Source organism: Electrophorus electricus, chromosome 7 (assembly GCF_013358815.1).
Source record: "Electrophorus electricus isolate fEleEle1 chromosome 7, fEleEle1.pri, whole genome shotgun sequence".
NCBI lineage: Eukaryota > Metazoa > Chordata > Actinopteri > Gymnotiformes > Gymnotidae > Electrophorus > Electrophorus electricus.
The window spans coordinates 2,836,351-2,857,886 of record NC_049541.1 but is presented as its reverse complement, the minus strand read 5'-3'; the positions used below and the strand labels follow the sequence as shown (position 1 = coordinate 2,857,886).

General features: G+C 43.3%; 1 protein-coding gene across 2 annotated transcripts in view; it reads right to left on the bottom strand.

Moving 5' to 3' along the window:
• Positions 1-770: 770 nt before the first annotated feature.
• gna11b (guanine nucleotide binding protein (G protein), alpha 11b (Gq class)) overlaps positions 771-21,536 on the bottom strand; it is a 29,343-nt gene continuing 8,577 nt past the window's right edge. Inside the window, exons 2-8 of one of the 2 annotated variants that reach the window (XM_027019676.2) lie at positions 13,828-14,012; positions 13,013-13,167; positions 11,322-11,450; positions 7,445-7,574; positions 6,367-6,520; positions 5,877-6,061; positions 771-5,533 (exon numbers count right to left, since the gene is read on the bottom strand). In XM_027019676.2, coding sequence (XP_026875477.2) covers positions 5,306-5,533; positions 5,877-6,061; positions 6,367-6,520; positions 7,445-7,574; positions 11,322-11,450; positions 13,013-13,167; positions 13,828-14,012 — 1,166 coding nt within the window. In that variant the 3' untranslated portion in view covers positions 771-5,305. Of the gene's footprint in view, positions 6,062-6,366; positions 6,521-7,444; positions 7,575-11,321; positions 11,451-13,012; positions 13,168-13,827; positions 14,013-21,536 lie in introns of both variants that reach the window. The other variant, XM_027019677.2, reaches the window with a different exon arrangement.

The following is a 21,536-nucleotide window of genomic DNA, read 5'->3' as shown; positions in this document are numbered from 1 at the left end:
CTGTACCAGAATTACCCACACCTCCGCTGCGAAGAAAAGCATAGAGGGATAACCACAGATAGTTTGTAATTATACACTTATAAAGCACACCTATGAGACAGATAGCAGGGCATACGTAATGAAGTGGCCTTTGAGTGCATTTCTAATACAGTGTAGTTCTACCAACCGGGAAGGAGACTGTTTCTCCCAGAGTCCAACTGAATTCAGATTCTTATCTTAAATATTAACACTTCATGGTTGAAAAGGGATGACATTAAAATGTGCAATACTATGGCCTTCCAGTAGTGGAACCTCTCTTTCATAACAGTTTAATACGAGTTTATGAATGGCTTAAAACTAAGTTCAATGGTTATCCACAATCCACAATCATTGAGGAGTAATAAGGCTTTAAAATAGGAAACGACCGGATTCACGGGCTGCTTGTTCATAGTCCACAATCCATGTTCAGAGGTCCTAGTACAGCTCAGCCTTTACTTTCTTCTCCACCAATCAGCACTCTCTGCTTCTGCCCATATTTAATACTACCAACAAGAAGTCTTGATACAGGAAATGATCATTTTTCACCAACATAAAATGACTAAATTCACAATCTTTGTCAACAGATCCGTTACCTTTGTTATAACCCCTTATTAATGATTTGAGTTTACAACCTAATAGTCAGTAATAAACTAATTTAATTTAGTCTACTTCATTTAATAGTTATTTTTAACAAACAAATAAATTTACCATAATTAACAACTTCAAAGAAAACTGTCAACACAGGCAGCAAGTATAGGAACAAATTTATTTAAATTTAAAACAGATACTTTATTAATTTTTATTTATTTATTTATTTTTTTAGAAGGCGGTTATGAAAATCTTTCATGTTTGAATGAGGTTCAGGCAACAGTGGTTGAAATGAAACAGTACAAATAAAGACAAAAATATGGCAAGAATGATGTAAATCAATAATCAATAACCCCTCATCCTGAGGGTTTCAATATCAACATCTTCTCAACCTATAACTCCAACCCCAACACAGAGCACATGCATTTAAAAATCACAATTTCTTAAAAAAGGAAAAATTAAAACCCAAACAACAACAAAAAAACAGCAGTTTCTCTTAAATCTTAAATACAGAATAAAGTCATTTTTCTCTTATTTAGTGTTTCAGTTGGTTTTAAAAGGGGGGGCCTTTTTTTTTTTTTTAACCCGGTCCTCACGTGATTTGGACAACAATTGGCACTTGTATAGAGTCAGTTTCAAAGGAGGGGATTGGCACACTCAATATAATACAACATTTACATTTGGTATACTTATAAAGAAAAGGCAGAAAGAGCGAAAGAGAGGGAGAGAAATGAATCTTTCATACATCACAAATAATCAACCTGTCCCAATGAGAGAAGTGAAAAGTAGTTGTAGATTCAATAGTGTTCAGCTGATGTGTTCTAAAATAAAACAACGCAACTCTATAGGGGTCTGAACCAGAGGTCTCTTCATGAATAGCTATACAAGTTCTGGTATTAACTGCTCAGATTTACGGTCTCACCCCTCCGTACGTAGTCTCCAGGGTGTCAGTCATTCCAATACCGTGCCATCAGGAAGATCTAAAGCTGCTGTCAGCTCACTTTAGGAAGAAAACACTCTTGCTAGAGACTGACAGAAGACGCGTGTCTCTGTTCGGCTGCCGGTTGAATGGCTCGGGCCACAATTCTGCGAGGCGTACCACCTTAAATGCTGTCCGATCTGTCAGGTACCAAGGAAACGCTAAACCAAACACTGTAAAATCACGCACAACTATCAATACTGTTAAGCTTGAAACCGTCTCACAGAATCTGACCAATCGGCATTCCAATTTGAGCCCAAGAGTCGTACTGATCTGTCGGCACAATATCTGATGTGGCACAGGGAATGCGGGGTTAGGGAAAGGTGTATAGTGATACAACAATGTTCGAAGTACCTACATCATCAGAAACCAGCACGCTGTCATCAACAGGAGAAACTCAACCAGCTAACCAGGTAAATGGGTTCAGAAAGGAGCAGAATGTGTTCCGAGTCTTGAGATGTTTACAGCCTCTGAATATTCGGGCACCATTTCTCTTAACCATTCCTGATACTGCACATGCTCTAAATGTCACATTATGCACAGAGTTGGATGTTCTCCTTGGGGCCCTGGGCAAATTACATTTTTTGACCAAACTAAAGTAAAAACAAAAACAAAAAACACAAAACAAAACCAAAAAAAGAAACCACCCCCTTTCCCACTACTATGATGATGGCAAACTGCTGTGTGTCTGGGCTTGCATCAGTTCAAAGACAATAGTACTAGTTATTTACGCTGGCCTGGTCTTTGAAGGGGTCTCCGAAGCATTTCCTGGCTTTACTTTCTGGCATAAGAAACAAAAATGTTTTGAAAGAAAGTGCATATAAAATAAATCAAATTTACACATTATAAAAAGTCCTACATGCAGGACAAACATGTACATCCTCTACAATCAATAGTTTTCAAACTTCAGCATTCCCAATGCTCCGAGTACTTGCTTGTAGTGTTAGCATCCAGAGACTCCCATTCCATACTGCAGTTACTGGTTAATGATAAAAATTAATGGTGATCTTAAATCAACAAATTAAAACTAAAAGGCAGACATACAAAGAAATGCATACAGAAGGGACATGATTTCTGCAGAGAAAAAAAACAGCTTGATTTTATACATATAGTATTAATAAACCAAAGACATTTACTGTATGAATGTTAAAATGGTGCATCTAAACTAGCTTCATGTCTACGTGAGGAAGCCATGCTATGCTAGTAGGTTCTATAGCTTCTAGGACATTAAGACCCAAGTAGAAATACTGACTTATGTGGCCCAACATGCCTGTTGGTTTTCACATCTATAATGTGGGAAAGGAAAAACATAGATCTTTACCCTTTTTAATACTTAAGACCAGTCATCAAGGATTTCTGTGATGGTTTGGGACCCAGGTCGGTGAACCTGCATGTCGGGGTGTGGTTCTGATCATATACAAGCAGCCGATACTTTAAAAGCCATAAAATACTCATAAAACTCCCAGTCCTTCAGAAAATAGTTTGAACTTGGACCCCTTGTTCTTTGTCTGGTGGGGTGGGAGGGGTGGATTAGCCCTTGATGACACAGAATGAAAGGTAACCTGTGTAGAACTTCAAAAGATTTTTTTCTTCCTGCCAGTGCATAATTTACATAATAGTGAATGCAAGCCACGTTTTTATAAGGGAAGAAGAAACCAGGACAAGTCTCTACTCGTCTAGATGGAAGTTCAGACCAAGCAGGTCTTCCATCACTGATATTACGATGGTTTCCTTTCATGTGCTAGTTTCCTATCTGTGTTTTGGGTATTTTACCGTGAGAAACTTGGATAAAAAGTTAAAAGGAGGGGATAAAAAAGTGGAAGCAGAAACTCAAATACTATACAATAATATACCGCAAATACAAGATGGCAAGAAATGTCTTGGGGGGGGGAATCAAAATGAAATGCAATAAAAGTTCATTTAATCCTTTTCATTGGATTTATACAGCAGAAAAGACCCTAACAACTTCATAGCTGGTCCATAAATTAGATAAATAAACCATCCTTTATTTATGTTTTTGTCGTTCGCTCAACAATCTTTTTTAAATATCTTTATATTTTGAGAATAGCAACATTCACACCCATGAGGAACGGTATGCGTGGTCTCCGTGGAAACCAGACCAAAAACGTTTCGGAGGTTTCCCTGAAGCGCCGTGATGTCTTAGAGATTCTCAGACTATTGCTCATAACCGCTTGTTCTGTCATCCACACGTTACCGTTACATACAGCTACGTGTTCATCATCTGTATCATTATAGTTAAGAAAACAAAACAAAAAAAAAGAGTAATCACAGTATCAATAATATTGTAATTCATAAGAAAGCAACCAAAACCGTACACAATTACGAAGAGTGATTCTTTTTTTTTCTCCATTTTGCCAAAGATAGTATACCACAGACTTTTTTTATATAAGCATATAATGTGTATACGTATTTACAAATATAAATATACACAATCAATTAACTTCAGCGCATTTACGACCCCTCCCCCTTCATGTTAACGCTAGCTCCCACCCCCAAAGCTAAAGTAACCTACATCTGTCTCCGCAAACTCTTATTAATCAGTAAGATGATGTAATTGTAATTAAAAAATAATAGCGTAAACAAACAAAAGGTTGTGTGCGTCACGGTCACTAGTTGGTGACAACGTCAGATAATCCAGAATTCAAACCGACAGAACTGATCCGAACGTATCCAGAAAATGGGAATACTCGTGCAGGAATATGTAGCAGGTTGGTGGCAATGCAAGAAGGAAGCAGTCACTATGGAAACCACTTCAGAAACTAAATGGGGGAAGGAAGTTAAAAAACAAACCTGTAAAACAATCCCTACTTTGTGATTATGGTCCAGTCCAAAAGAATAACTACTATATGATTATGAACCAGTTCAAAACAATGCCTACTGTATGTTTATGGTGCACTCCAAAACAATAACTACTGTATGATTACGATCCCATCCATATATGTTTTACACATTGAGAAATCCTTAAAATTCCAGATTTTTTTTTTTTTAACCCATCGTTGATTCAGGTGCTGTTATAATTCATCTGATAGCAGTAGAAGTAGCTATAATTATTCAATAAAAAATGTTGTTTTCTTAAAACAATCATCTCAGCAATGTACTTGTCACTGTTTCCCCTCTCCTCATGCTTCATAACATTTTATTTATATATGCACTTTTGTTTTCGTTCAATTTTTTTCTTTTGCAGATGCGATGCACTCCCTTTAAGTCTACATTCATCGATGCAAACTGAAGTCTACCCTTGGTGCAGTGCTGAGCTCCGAGAGGGAATGGTTCTCTACGCCACTGGCGGAGTGTGCTGGGATCTTCTGGGTTCTAAAATGCACCGAAATCCTCTGGATAACTATAGTACGCTGGAATCCCCCGAGTCCTAGGATGCACCGGAATGTGGCACCACATTCCTGAGCTTCCGGCACCACAGTGCTCGTCCTCGTGTACATGTACGAGTGTGTGAACAGGACTCAACCTTTTTTAATTTTTGTTTTCTTTTTTTGCAGGATGGTCCAAAAAAATATCCATTAATCCATTCCATCAATAAACAAGGGGATTGCGGGAGGGGCAGGGAGGGTGAGGGACATCACTTCCGATTTCCACGGCAGCGTTTTGGTGTGTTCTGGTCCGTATGGAGACCAGCCCGAGCCGCGTCTGCACCGTCACTGCCCGACTGACTGCGACGAAACCCTTCACGATTTTGCATAAAATTTAAATAAAAAAAACAAACAAAAACAAAACCAAAAAATGGGCGAGGATCAGAACCAAGCCCCCGCCCCATCGAATCTCAAGAGGTTGACGTCCCGGTGGTGAAATTCGAGGGGAAGGCATGGAGGGCCTTTTGACACGAGCTGCCGACGAGAGAAAGTGGATAGGCTTTGGCAAAACCCGGAGACGGCTGGAGGGCAAACAAGAAGTGTCGCCAACACCCTCGCCCAGCTGGACAAAAGTGATGTAGGTGGAAAGAAAGAAAACAAACAAAAAAAACAAAAAAACAACAACAACAACAAAAATCACCTAGGAGATGAGAAAACAGGGAAGTCTGTAGGAAGTTGTGTGTGTGTGTGTGTGTGTGTGTGTGTGCGCGTGCGTGTGCGCGTGCATGCGTGCATGTATGTGGGCGCGCAAGAGAGCTCTGTAGCAAGTGTGTGTAGGTATGCGCACACTCTGCGGGTGCCTGTTCTATGCAGGTGTGTGTGTGTGTGTGTGTGTGTGTGTGTGTGTGTGTGTGTGTGTGTGTGTGTGTGTGTGGGGTGGTGCCCGTGGTCGTGCGGCCTCACACCAGGTTGTACTCTTTCAGGTTGAGCTGCAGGATGGTGTCCTTCACAGCGGCGAAGACGAAGCGGATGTTCTCCGTGTCTGTGGCGCAGGTGAAGTGCGAGTAGATGATCTTGTCGCTGTCTGGGTTCAGGTCCACAAACATCTTCAGGATGAACTCCCTCGCCGTCTGCGCGTCCCGCTGGGGTCCTGCGGAGACGAGCCCCACAACGAAGTGTGTCAAACTAATCTTATAACCCAAACACTGTACACCAAGGCACAATCATGTGACCCAATCACTTCTGCTTAGAGATCAAAGTGACACTAGACGCATCACGTCTAATGCCTGCTCGTGACTACCAAAAGACCAAAAAGTGTTTTTTTAAAGCAAATATAGCTTGCATATGTTCATTAAATTGACTTTACTTCTGACAAAGTGATTTCCACCTCACTCTCTGCAGAAACAGACTTTCCTCATCAACAGAAAAACGATGAGAATCAGATAAATTCTGTACCATCAAACTCTGGGAAGTAATCGACCAAGTGGGAGTAGGAGATCTTCTCCTCTAGGAGGTCCTTCTTGTTCAGGAAGAGAATGACGGAAGAGTTTTGGAACCAGGGATATGTGATTATCGTACGGAAAAGTGCCTTGCTCTCTTCCATACGGTTCTGGAGGTGGGGTCAATGCAAAAGGGACCTCATTAATATTAATGAAGAAGGCAGTGTTGGCATGAACAGGAAGAAAAAAAACAATTAATGAGTAACAACTGACAGTAGGACTCATGTTAGACTAATATATCTGCTACAGCAATCCAAGATTAAAAAGAAGTAGAAAGTTCAATTTATTAAATAAATATTAAAATGCACTCAACTATGGGCCTGCCCAAATTCGGTCTGCAGGACATTAAAAACCAGGAGGTTGCGAATAATTAGTACTCTAAACCTCCAATGTTACTACAGAAATACAAATTCTTCATTTTGCAAAAAACATCAAGCAAATCATTCTGATATAGGCTTAGACTTCATTACAGAAAATCTATGAATGATACTGCTTTTTAATTTTTGGCCCACAGCCGAGCACAAACGTTATTTTGGCAAAGTTTGGACACCTGTGTCCTTTGACGAGCAATTCTGCTTTGTTTATAGAAAATTTTTAACGTTTGCAATGATCATTTCACAGAGGGCTGGTTACACTGTTGAGCATGTTTACACACAGAACGACGAATGGAAGTGATTAAACCAAATCAGAAGCCCTGCTGGATAATGATTCACTCTGACATGACATGAAAACACCTGTCAGAAGAAAACTTTGGTCGTGATGGAACAAGAAATAAATGGAACATTATTCTTCAGGAACACACTAAAACACACAAACCCTGTACTCACGTTATACAGAAACATTATGCCTCATCTACACGATCATGCATAGAAAACTGTAGTCACACACACTGCCACACAAACCCAAAAATATATGAAGTTCTTTTTTGATTTGTTTTTTTGGAAAATGAAGTATTTTTTTTGAGACACACGAGAGCACTGAAAGGACGGTTTATGAAGGCAAACGGATTGGCGTTCCCTTGCGGCATTTCTGACCTCATTGTCGGACTCCACCAGGACCTGGTCATACTCGCTCAGCGCCACCAGAAACATGATGGACGTCACGTTCTCAAAGCAGTGGATCCACTTCCGGCGCTCTGACCTCTGTCCTCCCACGTCCACCATCCTGAGGGTGAGGGAGAGCAGGAGTGGGCACGTTGAATGCAGACAATCTCCTTTCTATAGCAATGCATTGGTATGGGACCAAACGCTCACAGTTAGAGGTGGATCACACAGAAAGACCAAATCCTATGGGTATAAAGTTTTGTCCGAGCCGCTGCAGAGACGAGGCCTCTGCTCTTGAACATGCTAAGTAAAAAATGTTAACGTAAACGTAAAAAACAAGCTAGCCACGTCCCTAATCGACTACCATGTGCAGCACGTCAGTAATGCATTGAAATGTGGTGTACTGTCCAGACCAGCATGATGTACAACCACTGTCATGAAATTAAAAGTGCCAATGAAGGGAAAACTGCATTAACCTTGACATGGTGGATAATGGTACATGGAACTGACATACCGTTAACCTCGAACAGTTGTTACTTCCTTCAAACACAATCACCGCATACGCAAAACAGGAAGATAAAACCCATTACACAAAATTCTTAACACGTGAATATTTTAATATTTGCACACTCTAGCCAGGACGGAGCCCAGGCAACCTTAACATAGACTTGCAGTTCTGAAACCTCTACAGTTCTGCAGGCTGAAACAACAAACGACAATGGAGCAACAAGAGAAATTGTTCAGAAATGTACCATTTCAGGCTGTGAAGGAGACTTCTGCACTTTCCATACCCTTCCCAAGGAACCGAACTCTCAACGAGCACGCCTAACGCTTACATTATACAGGATTCCAAACGAGTTATTCATATACGCCACACGTTTCACATCAGATAGTTTCTCGAACCTTAGACAGTATGCAGGCTTTTCTAAGTGTTCACATTGAAGAGACAGGCAGTTCAAGCTTTAATGGCATCACAACATGAACCTCAACTTGCTAGCAGTGGCATTATCTAACTTTTGTTGGACGAAGCCAGATTATCTTAAATTGAAAAGTTTTGTGGTGAGCCAACAACTTTAGCTAATTTATTTTATGGTGTTGTCGAGATTGAAAGTAAGCAGCTAAGTTAATATTGGTAACATTATTTACTAACAAACTCCAAGCAGCTAGCTAGCTAACTAAATGGTAATGACTACCTATCTTATACTGATGATGTTCATTTTAATGTTATTTTCCTGTATGTCCCATTCAAAGAAAAAAGTTGTAGTTTAACATTTTCGATTTTAAAATTGGCAGATGTGCTGTTCTTATCTGTAATTTCAATTTTGTACAAGAACTTATTTTAAACCTGACAATGGTGCCATTTCATGCAATTTCCATTTTGTATAAAACATTAATGTTAAAAATTGTGGTGTTATTAGCCTACAAAAATACAGTTGCCCAATAAATACTGGGTGAATTGTTTATACCCTTACTGCTTTAATACGTATTTGGGAAAAACGCATTGTCGAGTAGAAACCCAGCTCACAGTGTCAGTATTCTAGCTGATTCAGGGGCAGCTTCCCAAGTGATATTTAAGTCTCCCATGCTGTGTAACTCCCTCAGAGCAGGGTTCTACAGTACGAACATGATGCTCACATTTATTTTTAGAAAAAGCGTTTTTAGAAAAAACAAGGGACAAGAATTGAGTAATCCACCGTTTTACAGAGTATTCCTTACAGGTGAATACGCACGTGTTCAGTGATGCACGGGAAACGCTGAGGAATATGGGATGCTGCTGTTTTGACAGGGTATGACAAGAAAATTAGCCAGTATAGTAGGTAGCATATACTAGCATATAATGCTAAATAGCACTATCTTATGGGAGTATCAATACACTAGATTACGGAATATTATATTCATATATATATATATATATATATATATATATGTGTGTGTGTGTGTGTGTGTGTGTGTGTGTGTGTGTGTGTGTGTGTGTGTCTGTGTAAAACTATTATAGAAATGTTGTGCACACATGTGCAGTAACCCTTGATCCCCGACAGGACTGTTCAGTGAATCAAAATTATCTTTGAGTTTGACTTTTGTGCTTGAGATGAATGTTGGTTAATTACTGTATTAGTGCAATTGTATTCAGTTTTCAGTATAGTCTGAACAAATAATTGTCATCTCTCGGCATTGCTTATATAAAAGGCATATCAAGTCAGGGCTTGTAAATGTGACATCAAAATTTTTGATGTCAGTAGCACCATTGCTTACCGTAAAACCGCATCTCAGAGGCCAAGCGTTGGGCAAAGTCTTTATGGGGGAGTTAATACCCTCGTATGCATGTTAGTGTAACTGCCAACGCGGGCTCATACAAACACAGCTGGGTGGCTCCGGCTGACCGCCGGCGAGCTAAGGGTCAGTATGGCAAGAGGAGAGGGACATGGAGGCAAGAGAAAGAAAGGGAATAACTTTTTTTTTTTAAATGTAAAAAAAAACAAAACAAGAAGAGCGAGAGGGGGGGGAAATGGCACCTCTTCCTGGTAGCATAGAGGTTAGACGTGCTGTCCGTTCACATCCAACAGGGCAGTCGACGCTACAACAGTCAAGTTGACAAAGTTTTGATGAAACAGAGAACCTCTGCAGAACGGACAGAAAAAGTCAACTTCCTGGCCACATAAGCGTACAGCTTCCTGCCTGACAGGTGCTCATAAATATCATATAGAAATCCACTCAAATATGAATCTATTCATGTTGTCACGTTTTCTAGTAGCTGCGTGTATATATATGCGTGTGTATGTGAGGGTGAATGTGTCCAATCTATGTATTTATTTATTTATTTGCTGACTCCACAATGAGGTTTATCCAAATATAAAATTAAATAACGCCAGGCAGCAGTCCCAATTGTCCCCCCGGTCTCCACGGGAACAGATCCTAGGGAACGATTTTAATCCCAGTTTATTAAAAGATGGCCCATGGTGCGTTCCGACCCCGTTTACCTGGACAAGCAAGGGGCGCATGGCTGGGAACGAGACGGAGAGGTAGATGGGGCCGGAGGCCGGCACCTGCGGGGGAAGTGGAGTTGCAGGGTGGGAGCGCCCCCCCCCGTCCCGTACCGCTGTGTTCGGTACTGAGCCAGTAGCCCACAGAGGGCCCTTTGATAAATGAGGCCCTCTAGGAGAGGCTGCCTAAAATAAAGCTCCTTCACATTGGGCCGCCCTCGATTCTCTCCAGCCGGGGGCTCTCTGACCTACTTCCCTGCGCAGGCTCTCCAATGTAGGACGAACAGCCGCGTCCACTCTGGCTAAACTTCAGAAGAGACATGGGGGGGAGGAAACGGGGAGGGAGAGAGAGAGAAAATGGAGGACAGCGATGACGATTTCTAAGACCTCTTGTTCCATTATGAGCGTTCTTGTTCTGGAGAGAGCACCTACGACACACTCAAGTCATTGTGAGACAAGTGCAGCCCCGACAATCGCTTGCTGAATTGAGATTGACGATTGATAAAAGCGCCTCTCATGCTGCACCTAATTAGCATATCGGCACCGCCTTCTCACATTGCCCTCCAGACCAAAATATCGTACGATGTAGTCTTCTTCCTGTGGGGGGACAAACCAACCCAAAACCTTAGACGGCCCCATTTTTCTTGCTAGACAATAGACGCAAAAGGTTTCTAGGCTCCTATAGTTTAAGACAGAGACAGATCGATGTGTTTTCAGCGGGGACAGATTTGATGCTGGGTCCTTGTAAATTACGAACTTCAGGAAGTGACTGCGCAGGACGTCGGTATGAATAAAGACTCCGCTATAAAGGAGCAAGGACGATACTTCCCGATCGCTTGTTGTTATGAGAACGTTGCTGAGAGCGACTGAGGGGAATGGGCATCTACCTGAAAATGATGCTTTGCAAGTCGAATGGGTACTCGATGATCCCTGTGGTCGGGATTCGAACCCGAAGCACGTCCTGCTGGGTGGGCAGGTAGGATGGATCAGCGATTCGATCCAGATCGGATAGATAGCTAGAGACACAGACAGAAGGAGAGACAGAGAGAGAGAGAGACAGACACGACAACAATGTAAGGAAGATTGACAGCATTTAACGGACAATCACGCTCCCATTCACAAGGCTGTGGTTCAGTCAGCGTTAAAAAGGTCCCTGAGTTGGACTGTACCAACCAAGAGTTGCAGGGCGGTTGTTAGTATCTGCCACACCATCACCATTACCATGGCTGCGTTCCTGGTCGTCTGAAGTGCACCCAACAGGAAGCTCTCTGGGTCTGGCCAATTTAACCTGACGTGGCAATCGCTGGAGTGTTCCGTGCATGTTAAGGTGAACTAGGGCCTACATTCACAATACTTATTGAAATGGGAACAAACGCTTAGCATCTAGTTTCCAGACAGAGACTCTAAGGCATCAGTGAGACTCGGCGAACAGAATAGGGAAATAAAATGCAGACACTTTAAAATCTGTCTGAACAGCCAGCCAGGAATCATCAGCTCAATAATCACATTAATCACATTGTTATAATCACTATAACAACTGATCCAATGCCATCAGTAGTAAATCAGAAGCATCCATTAGGCAAGGCCAGGTGTGGAGTGCTGGTAGCATGTGAGAGTGTGTGTGTGTGTGTGTGTGTGTGTGTGTGTGTGTGTGTGTGTGAGAGAGAGAGAGACACACACACACAGACACAAACAGCTGGACGGTGAGGCATCAGTGGTACCCGTAGACGGCCTTCTTTATGATGCCTGTGTCAGACACACATATGCGCAGCACATTCTGCTGCACTCCACAACTTCTAGGTAGCTGCAGGGAGATTGGCACAGCGAATCCAGACAAAGCACTCTGAGCCGCTCCCGTGTACACACGTGCACAATCTCGAACGTTCTGTGAGGGTTGGTGTTTGTTAAATTTAATCCCCCCGACCCCCCATCACCAGTTATCGAAACCAATTAGACCAACGCGTCATGAAGACTCCTCCACTTAGCTTGCAGACCGTACAAGACCAGGTCTTCCTTCCAGCTGATACAAGGCAGCCTTCTGTACAGCAGTGTCTTTTGAGTTGTAATGCATATTCCTACAAGCAGGTGGAGCTGTTTTGCAATTTTCGTGTCTCCATGCAACACTCCAGCAAGGTCTCTGGCTTTTACTGAGCTGGGCCAGCCTGTGGGCCCAATGAACTCGTCCAGAGAGAAGCAGAGCTCCCATGAATTCCTCTGCACGTCACTGCAAAACACCCGTCGTCAGTGTGCAACAACTGAATCAATAAAAGTTTCAAGGGTGGGGCTCTGAGTATGAAGTTCTGAAAGAGTTGTTCATTCAAAGCTGACGACTGAACTTCCACAGGAGACTATGTGTGTTTGAACACAGATGTTAAAGTCCATTAACATCCTCCAACAGTTAAGTAGTGTTATCCTTCAGGAACTGCATGATGGTGGAATCACTCTTATTTACACCCACCCACATCTACCCCTACCCCCACCCGAGAAGTATATATTCAACAAGGCCAGACGTAGAGTGCTGGTTGTATGGAGATACCAATGAACACGAGAAGCCTCAAGTAAGTGTGTGTGTGCTCACTATTTAGTGGAGTCAGAGAGTTGGTACTCCCTGCGGCGGTCATAAGCCTCCTGGATCCCGGGGTCGGACCACAGCATCTTAACGGCACTGACGTACGGCTGGTCAAAGGACATCACCTTCTCAATGTCCACCTCCTTCAATAGCATGGCGTTGGCCTGCACACAGATTAAGAACCCAGTAAGGACCCTGACAGAGACTGACAGCACTGGGCTGCTTCACCTCAGTTCACATGCGCGTGTGTGCGTGTGCACGTGCGCAAGTGTGCAAACATTCCAGCACGCAAACAATATTCCTGCTGTCAAAGTACTTTTGCATAATCAGAAAATATGTACTAAATGCATTACAGTATCAAAATGGTGTCCCTGAAAAATAACTGTGATTAGAGTGGGCAGTCTTTTCAACTCAGAATCTAGAAATCTAATGACCAAAAGACCTTCCAAATAATCCAATAATCCATTTTTTAAAGATTTTTTAAAAGTTACAAATACAACAAAAATGTGTTTCCTCTGACCCACATTCCCATCCTGCAGTTAAAATGAAATAAACTAAAGGGAAGTTGGTCATTTACGTCAATGCTTTCAGGCATCCGACAAGCTACAGGACCAGAGCAAACCATCCTGCACTCCCCGTCAGGACCTTTTTCCTGAGTGACCAAGACGAGAATTTCATTGATCGATTTTCTACAGGAAAAGCGAAAACCTTAATGAAAAAGAAACTGGGGTGCTTGTGTCCTAATGTCCCCATCATGTACAAACAGCCGCCGAGTAAACCCCGTACATGTTCTCAAAGAACCCCCCTTCACACACTTCACTCACCTTGTTCTGGTCGTACTTGTAGCCGATGTTCAGCGTCTCGGTAGCACGGATCATGGCCTGCATGGAGGTGAAGATGTTCTGGTAGACGAGCTTGGTGAAGCCACGCTTGTCCTCGTCTGTGTAGCCCGCGCCGTGAATGATGCGCATCTGTTTGATGAACGTGCTCTTACCACTCTCGCCCGTGCCTAGACAGGGCAAAAGGGCAAAAGGTCAAAAGGTCAGGGTCTAACCTCCTTCCAGGTTGACTGTTACACTACTGCTAAGTGTAATCATCTTTATTTATAAACCACTTTCTGAGTCCAAAATATTTTGCATAAAAGACTGACATAAAAAAGATTTGACATGATACAGTACATGAATGACACATTAATAAATCATGATATATAAAATAAAATTAAATCCAAAATAAACTATCGAAAGGCTAGATTAAACTTAAGCATCTAATTTTGACTGAAACCTGGCTATACAGCCAGTATTCCTAGCATTCTCTGGAACACGAGTCGAAATTGGGAGCTATACAAGTAAAAGGTTTTCCGTCATCTAAGCTGCCAATGATCCTTAGGATGCCCTTAGGATTTGGGGAGGGCTGCATGAAGTGGGTAGAATTTCTTCAAATGCTGAACCACTAACCCTAACCCCCTTCAAACACTGGGACACCCACAATTCACTTCACATAAAGCCACACATTCAATGTACACTTACACATGATCAGCTGCCCCCTTATTACAGATACACGACCCCACACACACACACACACACACACACACACACACACACACACCCACACCCACACACAGAGAGAGAGAGAGAGAGAGAAACTTTTAAAACCTTTTAAATGACAGACAATACTTACATACAGCCATTTTCCACCAGCATTTCCCAGGATAATAGAACATTTTATATAAACACAAATCAAATAATTCTAGAAAAAATAAACAAACAAACATTCAAGTCTGTCATTTTATCATCCACCAGAAAGAAAGGACACTGTGAAAGACACTGCCAGCAGCAAACATCTGGTTGGTCATAGTCAGAAATGGCATATGCCCAAAAAGTTACCATATGAATACCATATGAGCGCATTATTGTAGGGGTGTAGGCTTGACCTGGGCGGGGAACTCACGGCTGGAACACCCGTCACAGGGCAGAGGAGTCGTGTCTGCTAAGCCTCGCCCCCACATCTCAGCATGAGAGGCTAAAGGGGGCCCGAGTGGAGCTGTGTGCAGGGACGACTGTGAATTACAAGGTGCAGATGACATTGTGGAATGGGCACAGGTTATCTTTGCTACTGAGGTCAGCCAATGCAAGTGTGCAGTACCCCGGGTTGCACAGGGGAGGGGCCAGTAGTGAGACAGTAGGTCTAATACACATCAACGGCACGGGCGCTAAGGCCTTGTTGTGAACTGAGCACGCCCCATTGAACGCTTGTTCCAAGTGAGCGTTCAGAACGAAGGCCCAACACAGGCTCTTCTTTTCAAATGTGGCAGGCAACACACTGGGATGGAGGATTCCAAATCTGGAAATTGAATCTAAAAAGGTCCTGGAATTTTTGAGCGCTCCAAGTTAATGGAACTGCTTGGCCAGTGTGTAATCACACTGGTGTCCGAACTGGAGGGACGCGGGGAATCTGGGCTTAATCTGGATGAAAACAAGGACAGGCAGATCAGGTCTCCGGCGGTCCAGGGGAAGCAGCCGGAGCTGGAGGAGGCTCGGCTAAAGCCGCAGCTGCAACGTACGAGCAACACAGTTTAAACCAAAACAATACAAAAAGGTGCGTTTTCCTTAACACGCATCCAGGCAGAAGGCTTGGGCTTTACATAGGAAGCACCGGGTGATGGCTCATGGGCTGCTTTCTGCATCTGGACTGGGTTTTACTGTAAAGGCTAAAGGAAGATTTCAACCCCCGCTTGCCTCTAGTGGATCGTTATGCCGGCGGGCCTGCCCCTCATGAAGCGATTCAATTCTCAATTAAAAGTCCTTCAAGATGTGTGTACCAGTGACCCGAGGAGAAACGAGACTACAATGAAGGCAGAAGTGTTAATGTGCTGTACTCTAGTACCCCAGTTGTCTGAGTGACAGTACTAACTGTGCTGCACTCTTGTACATCAGCTATCAGAGAGACTGTGCTGACTGTGCTGTAGTGTGTAAGCACAGGATGGTGTTTCCAGCTTGTATTTCCACTTTAGCCAGACCTTTGGTTACCTTTTCTTGGAAAGAATTTTTAGCATTTTTAAAAATTACTTTTTAAACACCTACTGTAGACAATGTACACACTGGGTAATTACTTTAAATCACATTTCTCAATAAATGTGAATGTAATTTAACAGCTTCAATACTCAAACCAAGTTTCTCTTGAATCATTACAGGAAAATGTTTAAAAGAAACAGTGGTACATCAATTCCTCGATCAGAGACAGAGTGTGTGTGAGTAGGCGTGTGCACGCGAGTGTGAAAAAACCTAGCAGTTCAGCTGCTGATAGCCTGGTCTAGAGGCCCTTAAGATAAGATGAAGTACCTCTATACACACTGACAGTCCTGAATAACCAACTTCACATGGAGCGGAACGGCATTAAAAACAGCTTGAGGAGGAAGGCCAAAGTGAAGAATGAAGGCAGTCACTGGGTTCACTTAACCCGAACAGGACCGACATCGGACCATGAAGAACCGCGACACTGCTGAAGCAGACCTGAGCAGAACAACATGCAATGCAGAAAGCAGGAGGAAACCTTGCATTTAACAAGAGCCTGGGAGCTCCCTCACATTGCACACAGACCTCCAGCTGCCCCCTATTACAGACACGGACACACACACACACACGGGGACACACACACACGGACACACACACACACACCAGGGAAGCTGAGGACCTCAATCTTTACGCTCACCACAACCACAGCATACCATAGCACCCACAACCAACGTGCCAAGACCGCCGACACAGGAAGCATGCTAACCTATCAGTATATCCATCAGCGCACTTCTGCAGAACACACCATCTCTCACACATCCCCCACCAAACAAACGCATAAACACACTGATTTCTTGTTATGAACATTCTACCAAAAGCGCTGATTGCGAGGAAGATGTTTCACTACCTCGACACCGTGCGTTACGGCCGGGCGATTAACTGACCCATTTTACATTGATTTTAAAAGAATGCAAATTTTCAACCTGAAAACTGCTTTTATTTATTCATCCATCAAGAACAGGTCCTGAACATTTTTGTTAAAACAGAAGCAGATGTTTGGGATTTAAACAGCAGTCCCACTCAGTGACATGCGAAACCTCGTTGTCCAATCCCTCGTATTCAGGCATGTTCTATAGGACCAGGAAGCACTTCTGAAGCAGGCTGTGGCTGGCTACGCGGCGGCAGGCAGTGGACTAGCACGCGCCGTCAAACGTTCTGAGAGCGTAAATATTTTGACACTGGCATCTGCTGCCAAGCTGACATCATGTTGAGGAAGTTAGGGGCTAGGTTACTGAATACTTGGTCACGATGACAAGCTTCAACTGATGTATTACTTCCTCCAGTTTCTGTTCCAAACAGACACTGAATGGTGCAACCATCCTTGTTTTTAAATCTTCCTTTTGAATAAAACATAGAAAGAAGCTGAGCTTTAGATATCTTTACTTTTTAAGCCCCATCTATCCAGGAACTAAAGTTATACCACATCACCTACACTGACCTGATTTAAATTTTTTTTTTTTTAACATTGTCTGGAACAAATCAGGAAGTTGTATATTTACTTTCGATTTTATGTTCTCAGGTAACAATGACTGTTTGCGCACTGCGTGTGTTTGCTGAAGACCAAGGCACGCACACTTCCACTGATGAGTCACATGAAATGCCAGCAGCTGATGAAATCATACAGCCACCAAAACACCTCACCTGATGGAAATGGAACCAATCCCCACCAAGGAAAAAACAAAGAACAAAGTTAAGCGTTGTCTGAGATAGAGCTTATGTATTTTGTACTTATAGGCATCAGCACTGATCCCTGTATTTCAACAGTATTCTAGTGCATTGGTATATTGGACTCCAACTGTACTGGCTAGGATGTATTCTGAGTAAATGACAAAGCACTTTTGTAAGTCACTCTGGATAAGAGCGTCTGCTAAATGCCGTGATTGTAAATGTAAATATGAAAATAAAATCTTACTGTGCATGATTCCATACATCATTTTACAATTTTATAGAATTTTTAAAAAAATCATCATGGTGTGAGAAATGCAACACCTTGCATTAATTATCCTGTTCACACCTTGCATTAACATGTACTTCATGACCACACTGCTTATGGATTTACTTTGGCCTCATTCTGTTTATACGTTTTGCTAAAACATGTCCGCAGTGGTACCAGAGGAGAGCAGGTCTCTCTGCTTTTTACCACATTAAAAAGCACAGCAACCCACACGTTGTTTCAGGTTTACTTTCTGAAGCCTACTGTAAACATGGTTCCTCACGGGCAATCATCAATATATTATACGCGGTCAAATACGGGCCAAAACTGTTTTCAATAGGCAGCGAAGCGTGGTCAGGTGTGGTCAAGATCCATCTCTGACCGCCTCCGAATGCACACAGTGGTCCGTCTGCAATGCGTCTTGGGTGTGAAATATGCATCAAAAATGGATGTTAAGGCAAGGTGTAAACAGATTCTGTCTTCTCTGGGATGTCGGTGAGAATAGGCTCTATCCCGCGGAGGTTTCACACACACTAGCGTCGCGCAGTGAGATTTTTCATCCAGGGCTCCTACGCCGTGTTTGCCATGTGTACTCTGTTTCAAGATTTACACGTTTCAATATTCAATGTCAAATAAAAGGCCGTTTACCGCAAGCTACGGCCTGCGTGTACCGTCACGTTAAGACGGAATTCAACTGTTAATTAAATCAACAGTTAAATTGTTAATTCAAAAACACCAATTGCAGTTATCTGTACCACGAAAAATTGGAGAGTAAAAGGTCGCGATCACGACCAGCCGGTTCACGAGGAAGTGGAGCGGGTGTAACAGTACTGGTAGTCACTCCACAACAAACAGACTTCAGCTCATCCAGGAAAGCATCTGAAGAAAACGCGCAGCCTGGCCATTAAGGGGGGACTTTCCTGTTCCACCAGGCCTGTGCTTTGCTGAAGAAGTTTCACCAGACTGGAACAACAGGTCTGAAAACCCAGTAAGCCATATAACCACTGCTGACTGCTCACAATCTGAACGTGAAAGGGGAAAAACAAAACATTACAAATATTTGCTGAAGGAAAAAGAAAATGAAAGAAGATACAAAGAACATTAGTATTCAGTTCTTCGAAGTGGAAATCCTTCCGTTGTCATAGCAACGTTCCCCTTTTCCTTCTGTTTGTTTTATGGAGGAGGTTAAATGCAATTTTAATCTCTCCCTCACACACACACACACACACCAGCTGCTTGGACCTGCTAGACATTTTATGAATGAACGAATGAACAGCTGTCTGTGGGAAACGGTCTAGAAGGAAAAAAGCCACACTGACAGCTTTGGAGGATCATTACAAACTGCTGGGGGGCACCAGCGCACACAGAAAAAATAAATAAATAAATAAAATCACAATTTATAACCCAAATGCTCATCCTAAAAACTGTGCTACTTAAGTCTCTGAAATATGCACATGGATAAAACACCATTAAAAAAATATTAACACTTCATAATAAAGCAGAACATTTTCATGTTAGGTACCATTAGTTACAGTATATACAATAAGCCACGTCAAATTAATAACACAATGGTGTGCATGCAAAGAAAACGAAATGTGCTGTGCGATGTTGGAAAACGCGCAGGTCTTGCAGTCCACCAAGCATCTGGGCGCCTCGTTTAAGGGCTACTATTTTTGCACATGCTTGTGACAGATTTCTCGCGCCTCAGTGATGGATCGATTTCATGTCAAAGACTTTGCACAAAAAAAAAGATGCAGGTGGCCACAGGTTAAAGGTACAATCATAAACCAAGGAATGCTAACTGTTCCAAACGAAAGCATGCCATGTATGAGAGAAGCCTCTTTGGTTCATTCAAGGTCTCCCTTCACAATTAGCGCATGCGGTGTTTATTTGTCCTTTTATTTTTCTCTTTCTTTTTATGGCCTGAAAACTGGACTGAAATTAGGGTGTACTCTGGCCACTTGAACGGCTCCGGGAGCAGCTGCGGTCTCCCGCAGCGAGTCGTCACGGGGCAAGCGGACACATGTCCAGCCTGGCTGGGGTAGGGGAGGGGGAGTGTCCCTCCTGAAGCTCCGCCTTCCTGAGGACAGCCATGGCCACAGACTACTCCCCTTGGCCTCCCAGGGCAAGAGAATGATTTGCATCACCCTGTCAAAAACCCGCCCGCTGACACATGCACACATCCAGCTGTCTCCCACTCCTCTCTCTTCCCAAAATGCACTTCCCCTTTGCTACTTTATGAAACAGGATATCATGCCCCTCCGCCGCCCCACCCCCTTCTCTACTTCCTCTTTCTCCCCCTCTCCCTCACTCCTTAAATCCCTTTTAACTCGTGAAGCTGTTTAAGTACAACTCTTGACATAGCCCGCCCCCCCCCTGCCAGAAATTCAGGATATTCATAACTTGAATATTTCTCCATTCTATTTTCTGAAGCGACCTAGAAATTTCAGGGCATCTATTATAGTAGACGCCGGGTGCTCGCACCTCACATCGCTACCCCCCCCCCACCCACCCACCAACGCAGCTCCATGCACAGATGCACACGCAGAGGAGAGAAGGGGCTTTCTGTGCCCTGAGCTGTAGATGGAGGAACAACAGTTCCACATATTGGGTCTATCAGGAATTTAGGAAATTTCCTTGGTCTAATACGTAGCACCAGATTACAAAAACCAGCACATCAAAGAAACAGTGGATCACAGGATCATGAGGATCACAAGGAAAGCTATTGTGAGTTTTAGCAGCAGTTTCTGCCCTGTGTCACAGAGTGGTATTAATAAAGTAAAATAATATGAGATGAATCCATCCCAAAACTCCTGGCAATCATTTGTCGATTACTGTAATTCCCAATCATTTTTCCAAGCCAAAAAAAAAAAAAAAAGCCTCCAGCATTCATGATTATATGACTGGGCGGGAACCCAGATGGCATGCTGTGTGCAGCCACTGCAGGGATATAGGACAGGGCTGGGCTCTGATGGGAAGGGGCGGGGCCTATGGCTGGTGGCCTCCATAGTGAAGGAGATAGCAGCACAGCACCAAGCAGAGGTTGGAACCATCAGTCCAATCTGGGCTACAACCGTCCCTAAAGTCCTGCCGCAGTCTAGAGCAGAACGCAGCGGGGGGGGGGGTCACTCACACTCACACACACCACGTGGGTGAATAATGCTTCAAATCAGAGTTGTTGCCGTAGAGACAGGGTTACAACACCCCCAACACTTAGCATGTCATCCTTTGTATAGTTGAAATAAATGTGTTTACACCTCACCACCTAACTGCAGACACAGAGAGAGAGAGAGAGAGAGAGAGAATGATGAATGATGAACTTAAACTCCACTGTAAGACATCCGCATGGAACCACAGGGACCAAGCGGACGGTTTCTTGCTGTAGAGCTTTCTTGGGGAACGGGACGTCCGTCCAAGTCCCACCCCCTGCGTTCACCCCGCCTCTCCTAGCTGGCTCATGGTGCCCATGCAAATGAGCCCCTGCCCTTATCACTGCCGTGTGACTGCACTCAGCCTCTTGCGGTCGGCA